Genomic DNA, 20,915 nt, shown 5'->3' with positions numbered 1-20,915 from the left:
CCAATTTGTTACCTATGCTTCTGGCTATAGACTGGAGGTTCCAGCAAATCCCTCCTTTGGTTGAAATTATTGGCTAGAGTGACTTATAGAACTCAGAAGAAACATTGTACTTACTAGATTACCAGTTTATTTTATTTAATTTTTAAAAAATCATTTATTTATTTTAATTGGAGGCTAATTATTTTATAATATTGTAGTGGTTTTTGCCATACATTGACATGAATCAGCCATGGGTGTACATGTGTTCCCCATCCTGAAGCCCCCTCCCACCTCCCTCCCTTCAGGGTCATCCCAGTGCACCAGCCCTGAGCACCCTGTCTCATGCATTGAACCTGGACTGGCAATCTATTTCACATATGAAAATATACATGTTTCAATGCTATTCTCTCAAATCATCCCACCCTTGCCTTCTCCCACAGAATCCAAAAGACTGTTCTTTATATCTGTGTCTCTTTTGCTGTCTTGCATATAGGGTCATCGTTACCATCTTTCTAAATTCCATATATATGCGTTAATATGCTGTATTGGCATTTTTCTCTCTGACTTACTTCACTTTGTATAATAGGCTCTAGATTCATCCACCTCATTAGAACTGATTCAAATGCATTCTTTTTAATAGCTGAGTAAAGATTACCAGTTTATTTTAAAAGGATATAACTCAACAACAAAACGAGACAGGATGCATAGAGCAAGATATGAGGAAAGGAAAAGGGTGTGGGGGCTTGGAGTTTCTGGAGCTTGCTTCCTCTCTCTGAGAGCTTCATTCTTCCCAAATTTCCATGTGTTCACAATCCCAAAGCTTTCTTAAGGACCCTGTCCTTTTGGGTTTTATGGGGCTTCATTACATAGTCAAGACTGATTAATTCATTCTCAAGCACCTCTCTCCTCCCTGGAGGTACTGAGTGGGGTGGGGGTGGGGGGAATGTCAAACTGAAAGTTCTAATCCTCTATAATCAAATGGTTGAATCTGGTAGCCAGCCGCCATCACTAGGTTACCTAGTTCCTTTCCAGAAGTCACCTAGTTACCATAGTAAAAGACAACTTTATAATCTTCAACACTTAGGGAATTCTAAAGGTTTTAGGAGCTGTGTGCCTGGAATGGGTGAAGACTGAGTATTTATTTTTTTATAAACCACAATATCACATCTAAACTGTATCTGTATGTAGGTGTATGTAAATTGTTTTGACACCTTTTTCTTTTCTAGGTCTTTCCATTCATACTTTCCATGGGAACTTCTTTGTTCGGTCAACAGACTTGCTGTCTTTGCCTAATGTAAACCCAGATGCTGGCTATGCAGTACAGATGTCAGTGGAAGAAAGTCTTACTGACACTCAATTGGTTTCCTTTCAGTCAGCACTCTTGTATACATCCAGCAAAGGTAAGCTTTTCTGTTTGTTTTATTGTGGCAAAAACACATAACATGAGATCTATCCTCTTAACAAAATTATGTCTAAAATACAGTATTGCTAACTATAAGCACAATGATGGAGCAAAGGTAAGATTTTTGAATTGGCCACTGTAGTCTATGGCTTGTGATAAAATCCGTCTTCTTTGGAAGAAATTACCATTTCTGTTAAGCCAAAAAAGTGTTCTTAATCTTAAGAGGCTTTTTGTTATTCTTGATAAAGCTAAGATATTTGGTGTTTAATTTTTCAAGCATTGCATTTAACAGATATTTATTAAGAGTCTACTTAGTGTCTGAAATATGTTATGATAACACAACTGTCAAACTAAATTAAAACCCTTTTTCTCATAGTCCTTGTTCTAGTACGGGAGACAAACAATAAAAAGGATACATCAGTAAAATAATAATTTGTTATACAATGACATTAGTTAATGAGAAACAAAGCTGGTAAAGTGTTTAAAGTGCTGAGAGGTGATGGTCTCTTAAGATAGGGTTTCCAGGAAAGTTTTCACAGAGGGTAACATTTGAGTTAAGTCTTGAAGGAATTCAAATGCAAGATAAACAGTTTTTAAGGGTATAATTTGTTTAGTACTAATTAATTTATAATGTATTTTGTCCAAAAGATGATGTGAAGGCTGGTTAAATTTATTTTTATTATTTTAAAGATTCACAACTCTCACCTTAATTCTGTTTTGTCTCCTTAAAAAAAGTTTTGAAAAGTGTTACTGTGCTGTGTCTACTGATTTTTACAGCCCTGCCAAAATCTATAAAAAGTGTATAATAGATATTTTAATAAAAACTATTAGTATTAGAGAAGTCCACTTTTTGTACTATGATTACAATAATATAGCATACCATAAAAGTAAGATAGATTTCTGAATCTAGATATTATTTTTTATTTGACAAAAAAATTCCCAGTCCTTTTTCTCATTGATTTTTCTTAACATATTAAAAAAGAAAACCCTAATATATAATTGAACTAGGTAAAATCTACTGTTTTAATGTATAGTTCCACAAATTACTTTTAAAGAGAAGTAATACCTGACTATGACCAGTGTATTCTCTTGGCAAAACTCTATTAGCCTTTGCCCTGCTTCATTCTGTACTCCAAGGCCAAATTTGGCTGTTACTCCAGGTGTTTCTTGACTTCCTACTTTTGCATTCCAGTCCCCTGTAATGAAAAGGACATCTTTTTTGGGTGTTAGTTCTGAAAGGTCTTGTAGGTCTTCATAGAACCGTTCAACTTCAGCTTCTTCAGCATTACTGGTTGGGGCATAGTCTTGGATTACTGTGATATTGAATGGTTTGCCTTGGAAATGAACAGAGATCATTCTGTCATTTTTGAGATTGCATCCAAGTACTGCATTTCCAACTCTTTTGTTGACTATGATGGCTACTCCCTTTCTTCTAAGGGATTCCTGCCCACAGAAGTAGATATAATGGTCATCTGAGTTAAATTCACGCAACTAGTCCGGTTTAGTTTGCTGCTTCCTAGAATGTCGACGTTCACTCTTGCCATCTCCTGTTTGAGCACTTCCAATTTGCCTTGATTCGTGGACCTAACATTCCAGGTTCCTATGCAATATTGCTCTTTACAGCATCGCACCTTGCTTCTATCACCAGTCCCATTGACAACTAGGTGTTGTTTTTGTTTTGGCTCCATCCCTTCATTCTTTCTGGAGTTACTTCTCCACTGATCTCCAGTAGCATATTGGGCACCTACTGACCTGGGGAGTTCATCTTTCAGTGTCCTATCTTTTTGATATACAGTCAGCAAAAACAAGACCGAGAGCTGACTGTGGCTCAGATCATGAATTCCTTATTGCCAAATTCAGACTTAAATTGAAGAAAGTGGGGATAACCACTAGACCATTCAGGTATGACCTTAATCAAATCCCTTATGATTATACAATGGAAGTGAGAAATAGATTTCAGGGACTAGATCTGATAGACAGAATGCCTGATGAACTATGGACAGAAGTTCGCGACACTGTACAGGAGACAAGGATCAAGACCATCCCTAAGAAAAAGAAATGCACAAAAGAAAAATGGTTGTCTGAGGAGGCCTTACAAATAGCTGTGAAAAGAAGAGAAGCGAAAAGCAAAGGAGAAAAGGAAAGATATAAACATCTGAATGCAGAGTTTCAAAGAATAGCAAGGAGAGATAAGAAAGCCTTCCTCAGCAATCAATGCAAAGAAACAGAGGAAAACAATAGAATGGGAAAGACTAGAGATCTCTTCAAGAAACTTAGAGATACCAAGGGAACATTTCATGCAAAGATGGGCTCGATAAAGGACAGAAATGGTATGAACCTAACAGAAGCAGAAGATATTAACAAGAGGTGGCAAGAGTACACAGAAGAACTGTACAAAAAAGATCTTCACGACCCAGATACTCATGATGGTGTGATCACTGACCTAGAGCCAGACACCCTGGAATGTGAAGTCAAGTGGGCCTTGGAAAGCTGTATGTTGTCACCATGCTTATTTAACTTATATGCAGAGTACATCATGAGAAACGCTGGGCTGGATGAAGCACAAGCTGGAATCAGGATTGCCAGGAGAAATATCAGTAACCTGAGATATGCAGATGATACCACCCTTATGACAGAAAGCGAAGAAGAACTAAAAAGCCTCTTGATGAAAGTGAAATAGGAGAGGGAAAAAGTTGGCTTAAAGCTCAACATTCAGAAAACAAAGATCATGGCATCTGGTCTCATCACTTCATGGCAAATAGATGGGGAAACAGTGGAAACAGTGCCAGACTTTATTTTTCTGGGCTCCAAAATCACTTAGATGGTGATTCCAGCCATGAAATTAAAAAACGCTTACTCCTTGGAAGGAAAGTTATGACCAACCTAGACAGCATATTAAAAAGCAGAGACATTACTTTGTCAACAAAGGTCCGTCTAGTCAGGGCTGTGGTTTTTCCAGTAGTCATATATGAATGTGAGAATTGGACTATAAAGAAAGCTGAGTGCTGAAGAGTTGATGCTTTTGAACTGTGGTGTTGGAGAAGACTCTTGCAAGTCCCTTGGACTGCAAGGAGAGCCACCCAGTCTATCCTAAAGGAAATCAGTCCTGGGTGTTCATTGGACGGACTGATGTTGAAGCTGAAACTCCAGTACTTTGGCCACCTGATGCAAAGAGCTGACTCATTGGAAAAGACCCTGATGCTGGGAAGGATTCAGGGCAGAAGGAGAAGGGGACAGCGAAGATGAGATGGTTGGATGGCATCACCAGCTCAATGGACATGAGTTTGGGTAGACCCCAGGAGTTGGTGATGGACAGGGAGGCCTGGCATGCTGTGGTTCATGGGGTCGCAAAGAGTTGGAAATGACTGAGCGACTGAACTGAACTGAACACCTGTCTAAAAGGGTAACATTATTTAGTGCTTCTATTCTAGATTAAAACATTGATAACTAACAAATAAGATGTTTAAGCCTATCATATTGGCAATGACAGCTATTACACACATAGAGATATACTCACTTTGTGACCCATTAGACTATAGCCTGTCAGACTCCTCTGTCCATGGGATTCTCCAGGCAAGAATACTAGAGTGGGTTACCATTCCCTTCTTCAGGGGATCTTGCCCACCCAGGGGTTGAACCCGGCTTACTGGGTAATTCAAACGGTAAAGAATCTGCCCGCAACACGAGAGACCTGGGTTCAATCCCTGGCTCCAGAGGATCCCCTTGAGAAGGGCCTGGCAACCCACTCCAGTATTCTTGCCTGGTGAATTCCATGGACAGAGGAGCCTGGTGGGCTACAGTCTGTGGGTTTGCAAAGAGTCGGACACGACTGAGCAACTTTTACACTTTCTCCTACATTGCAGGCATATTCTTTACCATCTGAGCCACCAGGGAAGTTACAGTTCCACAAGTTTTGTCTATTTAAGTATCACAATCTGTTCCATTTCCCCCAATATGTCCTTGTGTTTTTATAGTCAGCTGTCGCCCATCCTCAGATCCTAGCAACTATTGATCTGTTTTCTGACCCTATACTTTTGCCTTTGCAAAAATGTTTTACGAATAGAATCATACAGTAGGTAAACCTTTTATATCTGGCTCTTTCACTTAACACAGTGGATTTAAAATTCATCCAAGTTGTTTCATTTACCAGTAGTTTGTTTCTTTTTATTCTTAAATAGTATTCCATTGTACCCAGGTTATTTATTTATCTCCTAGTTTAGGTACATATGAGTTGTTCCAGTTTTTGGTAATTTCAAATATAGCCCTTATAAACATTTGCATACAGATTTTTGTGTGAGCATAAATTATAATTTCACTTGGGTGAATACTTTTCAGTGTTTTTGATGGGTGTCTGGGTTGTATGGTGAGCTTATGTCTAACTTTTTAAGAACTTGCCAAACTGTTTCCTAAGCAGCTGTACCATTTTATGCTCAAGAGTGTATGAGAGTTCCAGCTGCTGTGCATTCTCACCAGCATTTACTGTTATCTGTTTAGTTTTTGCTTATTATTTTTGGTTTGAGGTTTTTTTGTTTGTTATGCTCTTTTAATAAAGTATAATGTATCACTTTTAGTTTTATTTCATGTTTCTGTAATAAATAATGTTGGATATCTTTTTAATATACTTACTGTATTAGTTATTAGTTTAGGTTATTCCTAATGTTTTCTAGGAAGTATTGTGACTGTTGATTTTTTTTTTTAATGAAAACTTTATTTTTAATTTGACAAGCTGAGTATCTTTAGCGGATTTAATTTTTTTTCCTGTGATTAAAAAGAACAGTATAAAATTTCTCTGGAGTTTGAATATCAAAACAGACTGTAGAACATATCCTGCAGTAGTGTTTTCTTACATGGTATATATTTTACCAAAATCGCTTTTACAAAAAAGGATAAAGTAATCAAAAAATTCAGAAAAGAAATCTTTAAGAAGCTAGCATGTTACCATCATTTGGATATGATTTCTATTGTCTTTTCAGTGGTACTTTGAAAAAAATTTTGTAGTAAAAAAAATAACACTTTAGAGTTTGCTTTGATACTTTTCCTAATTACTACACATAATCCTGTTTGGTTCCAAATTGAAGTGATTTTTCTGAGTAACTTTAATACAAACTTTTTTTTAATATTGTTGTCCTTCACTATTATTTGTATGTTTTCTCCAAAGGCGAAAGAAGAATTCGTGTTCATACTTTGTGTTTGCCGGTAGTTTCAACTTTAAATGAAGTCTTTCTTGGAGCTGATGTTCAAGCAATTTCAGGGTTATTGGCCAATATGGGTAAGAATTATTACCTATTATAAACATATTACAAGTAGTAACATTTGAAAAATCTATATACTTGTATTTTCCTTTAATTAGCTTTACAATTTCAGTATTTTAGATTCAGTGTATGCCTTCCAAGTAACTATTTGAATAAATGGGTCTGCTGCAGATAACCTGATCTTTTTTTCTTTTTTAAATTTTACAGCTTTATTGAAATTAGTTTCAGTTTGTTGAGATATAAGTGATATAATTATCACTTAACCCATTTGAGTATATAACTCCATATATACATCCATGAGTATGTATAAAGATTTATACGGCCATCACCTGAGTCTAGTAACATTTCAATCACCCCGAATGAACCTCATGCCCATTAGTTAAGTTACTACTTACTCTCTTCTTCCCTCAATGGCCTTAGGCTACCACAAAACTGTTTTTTGAGCAACTGAGCATGCACACACACATACAGACATGTACGTGCAAACTATATTCTGCCTCACAACCTACCTGCTAGGGACTTAAATACCATGTTTTACTTAATGTTTTCCATCTCAGAGTTGCCTTCTTGAATTTTTTTTGTTGTTGTTTTCTTTTTGGATCCCTTTTGCAAAACCATAGAGCTTAATGTCATCTTGGTTCTTGCTCCCTTTCTCCTTCAGGGATGACTGCCAGTGAGTCCATTTGCTTTGAATTCAATCATCAATTTGCTTCAAACTCAAATGCCTGTAATAGGAATAATTACCCATTTTCTTGAATTTCCTATTGGGAAAAAATGTTCTTTAATGTAACATGGTAAATAATTAACTTCAGTTTAGTCTCATATGTTAAAAGTTAAAAATTGTAACCTAAGAAATTTGAGGGTTCATTGCCTTTATATATTGTTGAACTAGTAGATTTTTGTAACAGTGTAATTATTATATCTTTATTATTATTAACAACAGCAACTATATATCAGGCAGTGTTTGTGAATTTTAAAAAATCTTCACAACAAGTATTAGTTCTTTTACGAAATTTGGTTGATCCCAATATGTACTTTTTACCCCTCACATTTTGTCAAAATCCTTGAGTTAAGGTAATAGTAGTCTTCATTCTTTTTTGCTTATATATAAATTTGGTCATAGCAGTTAATAATGTCAGTTCATTGAGTGTATTTTTGATACCACATGAATAGAGTTTAGTTATAGTTTGAGAAGTTTTCAAAGGAACTACAGTGTTTTTGGTATTGGAAAAAATTTTGGAGTATATAGAAAAGCTTAAAATAGAGTAGCATAACAGATGATGAAGATCATCTAAATAACTAGTTGTTCTTTGAATAAATATAAAAGTTCTCTGTATTAAGAAAGCATGTGCTACAAAAAAAAGCATGTGTGTTTAATTGCAGTCTTTTTCTTTCTCAGTGATACATAAAATGATAGGTTACAATTAAAAACATCTTAGATTTGGAGAAATACAATTTTCCATTTGTATTTCCAATGTATACATTTTACAGATAAGGATACTGTGGCTCATAAAGGTTAAATTACTTGCCAGATTTTCATACTGCTAGGAAATAGCACGGAGAAGGCAATGGCACCCCACTCCAGTACTCCTGCCTGGAAAATCCCATAGACCGAGGAGCCTGGAGGGCTATAGTTCATGGGGTCGCTAAGAGTTGGACACGACTGAGCGACTTCACTTTCACTTTTCACTTTCATGCATTGGAGAAAGAAATGGCAACCCACTCCAGTGTTCTTGCCTGGAGAATCCCAGGGACAGGGGAGCCTGGTGGGCTGCCGTCCGGGGTCGCACAGAGTCAGACACGACTGAATCGAATTAGTAGCAGCAGCAGCAGGAAATAGCAAAACAATATTTCAACACAGGTTGGTTTGATTTTCCAAAGTATGTGCTTTTAACTGCTCTGTTTGGTTCCTTGTGTAAATAATAACTTGAGAGAAAATTTGTATAATTAAAAAAAAAGCTTTTCTATCCTTAACAGTGGGGTACCTAAACTTCTGTCTTTTTTCTCTTTTGTCCCTACTTCAACTTCTGTTAGCTGTTGACAGGTCTGTGACGGCCAGTCTGAGTGATGCTCGTGATGCCCTGGTGAATGCCGTCATAGACTCCCTTTCAGCTTATCGTTCTTCAGCCCTAAGTAACCAGCAGCCTGGACTCATGGTTCCTTTCTCTCTTCGGCTTTTCCCACTGTTTGTGCTGGCTCTCCTTAAACAGGTAAAAGAATCAAAATCAGAAACTAACACAGTCAAAGTGTCAACAGCCAAAATTTTTGTCCTGTGAACCTCTTTCTCATAGATAACAATTTATAAACTGTGGAAAAAAATACAAAAAATTAACTACCTAAAGGAAAAAATACAAAAAAATAGCTACCTAAAGGATCTGGAGGATGTATGTGAGGAGAAACAAAACTTGGAAGAGGAGGCATGCACATGGTGCACTTCCTGTTATTTTAGCCTGAGGATAGGTGACCTTTAATGTCATGCATAAGGAATAAAACATGAGTAATTTGCAGGCCTTCTGGTGTGAAATATTAGATGACAGAGTTTATAATTACTGCTTCTGAATAGTAAGTGTAGAACCCCAGAACAGATAGAACCAAAGAAAGTGAAAGTCACTCAGTTGTGTCCAACTCTTTGCGACCCCATGGACTGTATAGTCCATGGAATTCTCTAGGCCAGAATACTGGAGTGGGTAGCCTTTTCCTTCTCCAGGGGATCTTCCCAACCCAGAGATCGAGCCCAGGTCTCCTGCATTGCAGGCAGATTCTTTACCAGCTGAGCCACAAGGGAAGCCCATAGGCACTTAGTAAGTAGTTTTTTGAATGAATAAATTTAACAGCCTTTTCTAATCTTCCTTATTTACAGTCAGTGCATTTGTTTTAAGGCAGAGTTTCATTGCTGTTATCTCTCTGCCTCATTCTACTCCTTTCCATCAATAGAAATGCCCAAAACCTTATCTCTGAATTTAGTGTTCATGGAGCTAATATTCCAGTTGAAACTGACAGTTACTTGTTAACTCTATTCTACTAAGTAGCTGTCTTCAAATTACTAATTTTCTTGGTTGATTTGTGAGCTTTGTTATTATACATTATTTAATTTCTCTAGCTATGGGAGAAATGAGGATAGTTAACCACCATTCATCGTCACTCAGCTTTTACAGAATACTTAGATCTTTGGTTCTTCATACTTCATATGCCTTTTTTTTTGGCATCTGCAATGTAACTTTATCCTTCTTGTCCTGTTATTTAGATTTTTATATTACTATTGCTTTATGATATATAGGATGTTTAGATCTATTTCATTGATTAGGAAGGAGATGCCAGAGAGATTGAATGATTTTGCCATGGTCAGATAATTAATTTGTCAAAACTTTTAGGTAAGGATATAGCCCCAATTTAATAGATGTGTGTGACTGATTAAGATATATTTTTGTAAGAACAAGTGACAGTAAATTTGTTAATTCTGTTTGAAGCTATTCTTTTAACAGCTGATATTTGCAAAATTTTATATGTATTTGTTAAATACCTTTTTTCTGATGGGTATATTTTTTTGTTATAGAAATCATTTCAGACTGGGACAAACGCACGTCTAGATGAACGCATTTTTGCTATGTGTCAAGTGAAAAATCAGCCCTTGGTTTACCTTATGCTCACAACTCATCCCAGTTTGTATAGAGTTGACAATCTCTCAGATGAGGTAAGATTGATTCATTTTTTTATTCACTTTTTCTTGAAAATTTATAAGCCTAATTGTATTGAATCCATTGAAGAAATGAAGAAAGGTGTTTTCTTTCTTAAAGCTTTTCATTTTATTCTTATATAAAGAAATTTTGGCTTTGGGAAGCTCCTGAAAATAGTACTTTTAAGTTATTAAAGTAATAAACTTTACTGTTTGTTTCAGATGAATCTTTAGAGAGATCTAAATAAATGAAGACATTGTCAAATTGACTCGAGCAACCTATGATTTATTTATTTAAACAGGTTGATCTGAAAGGAGTATCCAGTGTAAAATTACACTTGAACACCCAGGTCAATGTTTAGTGTAATAATAATCTTGAATTGAAAAGAAAATATTTGTCTAAGTTATAACATTATTTTCCTTTGATGGGAAATTTACTAGAGTTAAAGCTGCAACCATGAAAATGTTAAATCATAATCTTTCTATAATACATTGTAATCAAGTTAGGATATATATGTTAGAAGTAATACTTTGGTTAAAAATGTTTGAGTTTAAATATTTTAAGGTACCTTGCATATATGAAGGAGATAACTTTTTAGCAAATGAAAATTGTTGATGACATTATTAATTTGTATTACAAAAATAATGACTTAAGATTACTCCTGTGTTTGACAAGTTCAACTAACTGGACCTGTATTTTTCTCAAATTGAAAAGTGGCAAATTAACATAAAAATACAAATGCAGTATGTTAGATGTCTATAATATGGAGACCACTAGGAGAAAAATAAATCATTCATAGTACATACATTCAGAGACAAGCACTATTAAGATTTTCAAGGACTCTTTATTTATCAGGACTCTTCTTTTGCAAGTGAGCTTAGGAAAGAAGGGACTGACTGATGTGGCACTCAAACACAAACTACAGGAAAGGCTAGGTTCTAACTAAACTCAGGCCTAACTCAAATTATCGACTCTGCATTGCTTCATTGTTTCAGACCAGCCTTTTGTATAAGACTAGAAAACAGAGTCACTGATAGCTTCCCATCTTTACCACCAGAGAAGGACAAGGCTTTCTTTTCTTAGTTCACATTAATTTCTGATTGGCTGTATTTGGGCTGTAGTATCTTTTGTTCCCCACACGCCCTAAGGCCAGAGGTCTTAAGGTACTGTGATTAATAGGTCCTAGTAGAGCTAAAGCCTTCTGAAGGTAGTACCTCTTGATAGGTCAGTATTTTATTTACTTTCTCCCTTAGATAAGATTCATTAAATATCAACTTTTAGTATTTAAAGCAAATTTTGGTCAAAAATGTGTAGTTACGAATAATTAAAGGTGTATATTTTAAGATAGCAGCATTAATAGTCAGTGATAAATGAGAAACTTCTATTTCTGGACTTATTAAATAAATGTTAAATTGAAGAGAACTAGAAAATTCATTTGCATTAGATTTACATCAGGATGTATATATGATCTAAACTACACAATCATCTGTTATCATTAACTAAATTCTGGACTTTATTTGGATCTCACTAATGTAATTTATCTAATCAGGATACATGAGTACTAATTACATTTATTGTGTTCATTTTTAAAATAATAAATTAAGATCAGAGAGTAATTTGGCTTGACTGGGATCATGATGGCTTTGTTTAGATAAATGATACATATTTCCTCCTTGTCTTTATGTTTAAATATGAATAATTGTGATTTACCTAAATAAATTCCAAGGTCTCAAAGGTAACACTCATTAAATTTATTTTTATTATTTAATTGTGGCTCCCTAATAGTTATATCTAAAAGGCTTTAATCTTTTGCTAAATTTTTAAGGGAGCAATCAGCATCAATGATCGCACTATACCTCAGCCGTCTATTCTTCAGCTTTCAGTGGAGAAGCTGAGCAGGGATGGGGCCTTTCTCATGGATGCAGGTTCTGTGAGTAGTCTTGACTTCTCTCTGTACACTACTACCCTCATTCCTCTTAGTTTCTCTCAACGGATTATGTATTATTTAATCTATATAGTTTTGTATTTGCTGCCTTCTCCTCCATAGTCTCCTTGCATGCAGAGCATATAATGTCCTGTCATGGTAAATAGTAGTTATCATTACTTTAGTTGGAGCCTATACAGTCTCAGTAAACTAACTTCCCTTTTTGATCTTTTAAAACACAGTCAGTGGTTAAAGGTTAAGTCAACATCTCACTGTTAAACTATATCTCAAAATAATTTTCTTCCTCTCTCCAGGTACTAATGCTTTGGGTTGGAAGAAATTGTGGACAGAATTTTCTCAGCCAAGTTCTAGGAGTTGAAAACTATGCATTAATTCCACACACCATGGTAAGATTGTGTAATTATAGTGATTGTGGTATGCTTAAAAGGCGTTTCAAATGATGGCAAAAACATGAACATCCTATTTTGTAATCATATCTGTATTTTAGAGGCATTCTTTAGGTTATTTTGCATTTTTGAGTTGCTTGTTCTCATATGTGTATACTATTTTAGTGAGAAAGTAATGAACGTAGTTAATGGCCAAAAAAAGTTTGCTGCTGTTGGCATTAGTGTTAGGGTTCTTCTGTTTATGTGTTTTGTGTTTTTTGCAAGTGATTTCATTGTTCTTTGGCAGAGTCCCTTTAACTGCTGCTTTAGAGTAAGAACTAAGCTAACTGCCACACAAGCCAACGACTTGTGACCAATATCAGTTGGATTTATATTGATTATTGGAGAATGTAATATTGGACTCTGTCACCCACTCTGTAACCTTGAATAAGTCATTAAAAGCCTCATTTGTAAAAATAAGAGCGCTGTTGCTTATGGAGGAATACTTGAAACAACACATGAGAAAGCACACGTTAAATCTATGTAACATTTGGATAATTGTGAATTTTAAAGTTAGAATTAATTATAACATGGTCTTATTTCATGTCATACTTTTCGGTTTCAACTAGTTTGTCACTAACTTTGGAATATATTTTATGTCCACGTCTTGGTCATATTTATGGGTTTAACTTCATTTATAGAAGTCATTAGGAGATTTATGTATTTAAAAGACAAAGGGTTCTATCTAGGATAAGCATTAGCTTAATGGCTGATCTGGATGACTAGGCACTTTAGGTAATGAGATAAGAAATTGTTATATTTGTAATAACTGTCTGAATGGATCAGTTAATTCTAGATGTCATAATAAACAGAAGATAAGAGGTAGCATATTCCTCTAGATCAGTGTCTGACAAACTAGGCCTAAGGAGGCCTGCCACCTGTGTGTAAATAAAGTTTCAGTGGAGCATGCTGCTGCTGCTGCTGCTAAGTCGCTTCAGTCGTGTTCGACTCTGTGCGATGCCATAGCCGGCAGCCCACGAGGCTCCCCCGTCCCTGGGATTCTCCAGGCAAGAACACTGGAGTGGGTTGCCATTTCCTTCTCCAGTGCATGAAAGCGAAAAGTGAAAGTGAAGTCGCTCAGTCGTGTCCGACTCTTCGCAACCCCATGGACTGCAGCCTACCAGGCTCCTCTGTCCATGGAATTTTCCAGGCAAGAGTACTGGAGTGGGTTGCTACCAGTGGAGCATAGCCATGTCCATTTACTTACAGTATATAGTCTGTGGCTGCTTCAGTGGAACAGTGCCAGAGTTGAGAAGTTGCAACAGAGAGCAAATGACCTGCAAGCCTGAAATATTTATTATCTGTTCCTTTGAAAAGTCTGCCTACCCTTTAGGGGTAGGGAGAAAATTGTCGTATGTAGAATCTTAGGCTCTTCCCTAGACCTCCTATATCAATTGCAGTTTAGTAAGATCCTCAGGTGATTCATATACAAGATAAAGTTTGAAAAGTATTATAGATAATAATTTAGAATAAGTTGTATATTGCTGGTTTTTGTTTAATAGACAGACCTTCCAGAACTTGATACACCAGAATCTGCCAGAACAATAGCTTTCATCTCTTGGCTTAGAGAGCAGAGACCATTTTACCCAATACTTTATGTAATAAGGTAAGTTGAATTTGTCATTTGTCAATACTAAAGCAGTTTGCTTGGCTTTGCAAGGAAACCTTTGAGTTGAATCATAGGTATGTGTAACCTATTGCAAACTCTTTAGAAGGATATAGAAAAAAAAATTGTATTTTCAATAAATAGTACAAGTTAGTAGTATTAAGTTATGCTTTATATCCATTTATTAGCAAAGTAGATGTCAAAGCTTTGTGACAAATCCACTGTTTATTTTACTATTACATTTTGTCTAATATTATAAATATTTGTCTTTTATTCCTAAGAGATGAGAGTCCGATGAAAGCAAACTTCCTTCAAAACATGGTAGAAGACAGAACAGAATCTGCGTTATCATATTATGAATTCCTCTTGCATATACAACAGCAAGTGAATAAATGAACAAATGAAGATACTCGACTTAATAATTTCAAAGGAAAGTCACAATAACACAGAACACCTGAGAGTGTGTAATACCTTCCTTTCCTGTTAGGTTTGTGGACTAATGTGATGATTATATGTTCTCACTGTGATTTCAACAAACTGTAGCAAATAAAGGAACACAGCGGAGAATCAAACATGCAACTCTGAAATACTGTATTTTTCAAATCAAAATATATCTGCATATGATTGATCACACAAATGACCTTTATTCTTTGCTGCCAATTATGTTTGAGTTGTTATGGATTGAAATAAGACAGTATCGCAGAGGCAAAGTACATTTTGTAAAATAAAGACTTCTGTGTTCCAAATGTATATTTCTCATTTTTTTTCTGAATTTTTGGCTGCTACATTTAAAACCTCACAAGATTAAATGTTGCGGGGAAGTTACAAATCCATTGATAATGATCTTTTTAAAAGAAAAAGATTTTTGAAGTAAATCATATGTTGGAAAACTAGTATCCATCCCCCAGAGTTTCGCTTTTTTTTTTTTTAAGGAAGAAAAAGGATCATCATGTTAACTAAAACTAGAGTAAATCAACTCTAGTCTAGCTTGAGAAGAATATGAAGTGATACAGTCAAGCTTTGTCAGTATTCTGTATACTTGAAGAACAAAGTCACTGATCTGGAGTGAAAACTCTTAAGTGGTTTTCTGATTTGACTGCAGAAGACTTGGTTGGACACACCGTCTTATTCTGCAGTGAAAAAAATCTGAGCTGTCTTCATAAATACGCTGGGACTGGCAATAGTAGGGAGATGAGAAACTTAGTTATCTTGATCCTTTAAGTGGGTTTTATTTGGTACATTTCTGCTCTGTGATGTATAATATAAAAACATTATATTGGTGAAATGAGTATGAATAAAAGAAATTAAAGATTTCTTAAATGCTGTCTCAAATTCATCAGTAACATTTTCTAAGGAGTTTTATAATTGAATTGGAAGTTGCTCATAAGATTTATTCTTAACATTAAAACTTAATAAAGCATGAATGCCGCTGTTTGGTTTAGGTGATATTAAGATCACACAAATCCGATATATGGTGATGATAAAAGAAACTTGATTTCTGAACATGCTCAAGATACTGCTTTTTGATTTGGCCAGAGAAATATTATAGTAAAAACTATTAAGTGAATTTTGTTTACAAATAGGTAAATTATACATCTGTATATTTAAGGTGGTGTGATAGAATATCTTTAAAAAGAGTTTGGTCCAGTTTTCACAGATTCATCTTGTCTTGTATGAACATTTTGAAGTAAAAGTTGTTCATGAGTAGTACTTGATGAAAAGATTTTTGTTTCTTTGTTTTAATGGATTAGAAAAATGTGTTTACAATCTTGATCTTACATGATCACCAATGAAATAGTAACCTTCAGGTTTACATCAATATGAGCTGACTTTAACTGAATCGTTTTGGGTTAGGGAAGAAATAGGTCCCACTAGAGTATATACTACTGCTTGCCAGCCAGATCAGAATAATTGTGTTCTATAAAAATATTATCTCCCTGAAGCAGTGTTAAGGTTTATTTTCAGTTTGCAAGTGATACATTGAACTGGAAATTTTCTTGAAAGCTGCTTCCTTTATTAGGAAGCAATTTTCAAATTATAGCTAATTAGAATACATTTCTATTTTCCCCTCTTCTAAAGAAACTGAGAGTCATTATTATGCACTGATGTTTCTTAAAATAACTAAAATTCTGTTCATAATGTGAATTTTAAATGTTGATATTGTAGGTCCTTTTTTAATAGTAGTAATGAATCTTCCAGAGGGGAAAGTTTGTGCTCCTAGGGACAGTAATCTTCCTCGTGCCTCACTTTCATCCCTAAGTGGGTATGACTCTTGTTATTACCACATGCTTTGTTGGTATATTTCACAAATTTACTTTAAAAAAATTATTTTACATATTGCATAACATGTGCAATCCAGAATAATTTTATAATAGCCAGGTCATAAAAAACATAACTTTATTAAGAATTCACAATATTTGTTCTCCCAGTAATGAGGGAATGAATGAATCTTTTGGAGATATTGATATTAAGCAATTATTTTTTGCAATATTGAATGTGTTACTTTAGTTTTTTTTTAAGTAGGGCGCTGCCTGCTATCTCATCTTGTATTACTTTTTGATGTAAAGCAACTAATATTTACACTATGCCATATTTTTTTTATTGTAGTTGTAAATTATGAAAGATCCTTGAATTTTCTACAGATCTACAACTACTAAAGTAATTGACAAGGGCAATCTTGGTATTTAAATCTGAGTGGCAGTTCTACCATAAAAAGTACTCTATTTTTCTAATTTCTAGGATTTTTAAAATAACATTTCTGTAAGTCTGACACATTAATAATTCACTCAAGCTGTACCATTTATTTAGTTTGCCTATATTTCATTGTTTTAATTTAATGTAATGTATTGAGTCTAATAGACTTGTTTTACAATAATTAGAATAAAAGATTTTTCTTCTAATCAAAGATGTATAACAGCTGTTATCTAGGGGACCACCAAATGTGATTTCAGGATTTTGTTAACTATTACAAGTATAATCCTTATGTAGAAATTTTAATTTTGTAAAGTAGTGTATAATATTGTAACATTAAATTCTTGTTTTCAAATTCAAATCTGTATTGGTCTTCAATGTGCTGTGTTATATCTTGCTTCTCTGAAATGTTAGAGACAAGATGTCTTCCTTTTTACAGTTTGTAATTCTCACTGTTTTTTTCCTGTAAAAAAAAAAGTCATTTGTAACCCATGCAAATAATCCTTTGAATTGTGCTAACTTATCGATTTGGCTATTCAATAAAGTTAATTGAAAGAGCTTCATACTGTGGTTATGTATTTAAATTGACATGAATAACTTGACAGTCACTGAGTAGTTCTATGTTGTACATCCAAATTAAGTCAATGGAAAAATACTGTTGAAGAGGCTTTAAACCTATGTCAGAATCTGGGATTTCATAATCCTAATTCTAGATGCTCACTCTTCAAGAACAGCTAGGTTTAAAATTCTAGATTGAAAGGGTTTTAAATGGTTTATTTTCTAGTTCTCAGTATGCTTAAGGTACTACTCTATTGTCTTGTGTCCCTTTTGTTACTGATATGATGCCTACTGTAAGTCTAATTTTTATTTGAAAGATAATGTTAGCTCTTATGATTTTTCTTTTATCCTTAATATGCTATAGTTGTAATAGTTTTACTTGTTGTTGTGTTTAGTTGCTAAGTAAGTAGTGTCTGGCTCTTTTCGATCCCATGGACTGTAGCCGTCTGTCCATGCGATTTCCCAGGCAAGAGTACTAGAGTGGGTTGCCATTTCCTGCTCCACAGGATTTTTTCAACCCAGGAATCAAACCTGTGTCTCCTGCGTGGCAGGAGGATTCTTTACCACTAAGCTGCCTGGAAAGCCCAATAGTTTCACTACTCTGAGTTTATTGTTTATCCTGCTTGTTTTTCAGTGCACACTTTAATCCAGAGATCCTTGTCTACTTTCAATTCTAGAAAATTCTAGCTTTTTAAAATTTTATTTTTAAAAACTAGGTATAATTGACATATAAAGTTATTTTTTTTAAGTTTTTGCTTCCGTCATTCCCTCTATTCTTTGCCTTCAGAATTCCTTTATGATGTATGTTTTTACTAATTCTGCTTGTGACTATGTCCACTTGAAGCTTAATCTCATCTATTGAATTTTATATTGGTGTAACCATTTTTGACTAATTTCTGCCTATTTTGTTCAGTAATGTATTAAAACTGTTCTATAAAATTCTGGGGATGGCTTTCCTAGTGACTCAGACGGTAAAGAATCCACCTGTGATGCAGGAGACCCGGCTTCAGTCCCTGGGTTGGGAAGATCCCCTGGAGAAGGAAATGGCCCCACTCCAGTATTCTTGCCTGGAGAATCCCATGGACAGAGGATCCTGGCAGGCTACAGTCCATGGGGTCACAAAGTCAGACACGACTGAGCAACTAACACACATACAATTCTGAAGTGAATTCCAATTCTGATTTTTAATTTGGGTGGCAGAATTTAAATGTTTGTTAGAATGTCTGTTTTTCATGTTTCTTAGAATTTGGATTTCTAGGCTCATTTGCGGAGAAGGCAGTGGCACCCCACTCCAGTACTCCTGCCTGGAAAATCCCATGGATGGAGGAGCCTGGAAGGCTGCAGTCCATGGGGTCGCTAGGAGTTGGACACGACTGAGCGACTTCACTTTCACTTTTCACTTTCATGCATTGGAGAAGGAAGTGGCAACCCACTCCAGTGTTCTTGCCTGGAGAATCCCAGGGACAGTGGAGCCTGGTGGGCTGCCGTCTGTGGGGTCACACAGAGTCGGACACGACTGAAGTGACTTAGCAGTAGCAGTAGCAGCAGGGTCATTTGATTGAGAGGGTTATTCTTTTCAGTTTAGCACATCTCTCTCTGTCCAAGCTTTCCCTCTCCCTGTCTATGGGTTTTCTAGTTGCATTTTCCAAAAACCAGGGCTATTGGTGATGTTTCAGGGCTCCTGTTATGCAGTGATTTGAGGATATCACCATTCTAGTCACCAACAGTGGGAAGTCAACAGCCCTGTCTTCTGCTTTTCTATTTATTAAGCTGAAATCCAATAGAAAATGATATTTTGAATATTCTTCAGGGAGGGCAGACCTCATATCTTGCCTGGAGAATCCCATGGACAGAGGAGCCTTGCAGGTATAGCCTATACAGTTCATAGGGTTGCAAAAAGTGGGACACGACTGACACGACTTAGCAGGCACAGACAGACTTCAAGCAGTGAGTTGGTCCTGTCCATCCCTGTCTCATGTGGAACACTCTGAGTTCCTCTTACACATAGATTGTGCCATCACTGCCTGTTTCTGGATCTGTAGCCCAACAGGCACCTGTCTAGCCACACTGTGCTATGTTTCACATACTCAGATCTGCTGAGATGTTTCTCTTGTTTTTGAGGTCCTATTTTTTTCCCTTTATGTTTTTAAATGTTACTGATAGCTGTGTGTAGTAGAGAGGTGTCCAAGCATGAACTTACTGCCAACTTTTAACCCCAGAATCTGAATTATTTTATTACTTATGATTCAATCTATTCAGCTTTGTAGCTACAGTTAGTCAATAAAGTATTAATATTAGCCTGCCTTAACAATGCTAGGGTCAAATAAAAATTACATAAAACTCATTGAAATGCCAAGTTTTGACACTTTCTCTAAAACATTTGTGCACCTATGCAGGTAAATTTAATCTAGTGCTGTCAGTGCTAGGCATGGGGTAAAACTGGTCAATTTTTTTTAATGGGGAAAAAACATAGATTTTAAATATTTTTAAAGGAAAAGAAATCAAGATATAACACATATAAAAATTAAAGATGGATGTGGACTTGCCCTTGTAAAGTAAGGGAGACAAGAATTAAGTATGTACATCATTTAGCAAGGAATCATACCACTGAGAAGCACTAGGAAACTTAATAACTATGGAAACCTCATAGAGAAATAGTTCCCCAGAAATAAGCATGTAATATGAAATCCTGACCCTTTAAATTCTTAGCTGACTTCATCAGCATCATACATCAACACATCTATCTAAATAAAAATATTAACTTGGTTTCTATATGCTATCACAAGTGAAAAAAAACCTGTTTACCCTGGAATTGTATTTGTTTATTTTGCCATGAGACCTTAGTTTCCCAACTAGCAATTGAACCCACACCCCCTGAAGTGGAAGTGGAGTGTTAACCACTCGACTGCCAGGGAAGTCCCCAAATTGTAATTAATCCTGAGTCATCAGGACTCTATCAAGTTCTGCACATTTATTACTAGGAATTAATTATTTCAATTGTAGAATTTTTAAAGGCACAGTCTGGGCCTCAGAGATGTAGATCTGAACAGATATGCAAGGAAACCTTTTCTAACGCTTTAAAATTACTAACTAGGGCATGTCCCTGGAGATTCAGCTATCCTCCAAAGAGGAAATGTTCAATTTCAATGTTTATACTTGAGCTCCTTTTTTGTTGAATCCAAAAAAACATTGCCATTTGTTTTTACACTTTTTTTCAAAATCCTTCTCTGTCTGGGACAGGGTCAAGTGACTAAACAGTTTAAAACAGTATTTTATTACCTTCTATCTAGTCAGGGTTTCATGGGCTTCCTGACTTGGAGCAAGCTCATGTAGCAGGCTTCCTTGCAGGGGGCACTGCAGGGGACACTGGGCTGCTTCACCCT

At 35.6% G+C, this 20,915-nt stretch overlaps 1 protein-coding gene across 2 annotated transcripts in view; it reads left to right on the top strand.

Annotated features, from left to right (window-relative positions):
• The window catches only part of SEC24A (SEC24 homolog A, COPII coat complex component), a 74,157-nt gene extending 56,620 nt beyond the window's left edge, over positions 1-17,537 (top strand). For both annotated transcript variants that reach the window (XM_044947647.1, XM_006042790.3), the window contains 8 exons: positions 1,206-1,379; positions 6,540-6,650; positions 8,668-8,843; positions 10,187-10,324; positions 12,133-12,237; positions 12,546-12,638; positions 14,180-14,283; positions 14,565-17,537. In XM_044947647.1, coding sequence (XP_044803582.1) covers positions 1,206-1,379; positions 6,540-6,650; positions 8,668-8,843; positions 10,187-10,324; positions 12,133-12,237; positions 12,546-12,638; positions 14,180-14,283; positions 14,565-14,679 — 1,016 coding nt within the window. In that variant the 3' untranslated portion in view covers positions 14,680-17,537. The remainder of the gene's footprint in view (positions 1-1,205; positions 1,380-6,539; positions 6,651-8,667; positions 8,844-10,186; positions 10,325-12,132; positions 12,238-12,545; positions 12,639-14,179; positions 14,284-14,564) is intronic.
• Positions 17,538-20,915: the final 3,378 nt, after the last annotated feature.

Source organism: Bubalus bubalis, chromosome 9 (genome assembly GCF_019923935.1).
Source record: "Bubalus bubalis isolate 160015118507 breed Murrah chromosome 9, NDDB_SH_1, whole genome shotgun sequence".
NCBI classification, from domain to species: Eukaryota; Metazoa; Chordata; class Mammalia; order Artiodactyla; family Bovidae; genus Bubalus; species Bubalus bubalis.
This window is presented reverse-complemented; position numbering and strand designations above follow the sequence as displayed.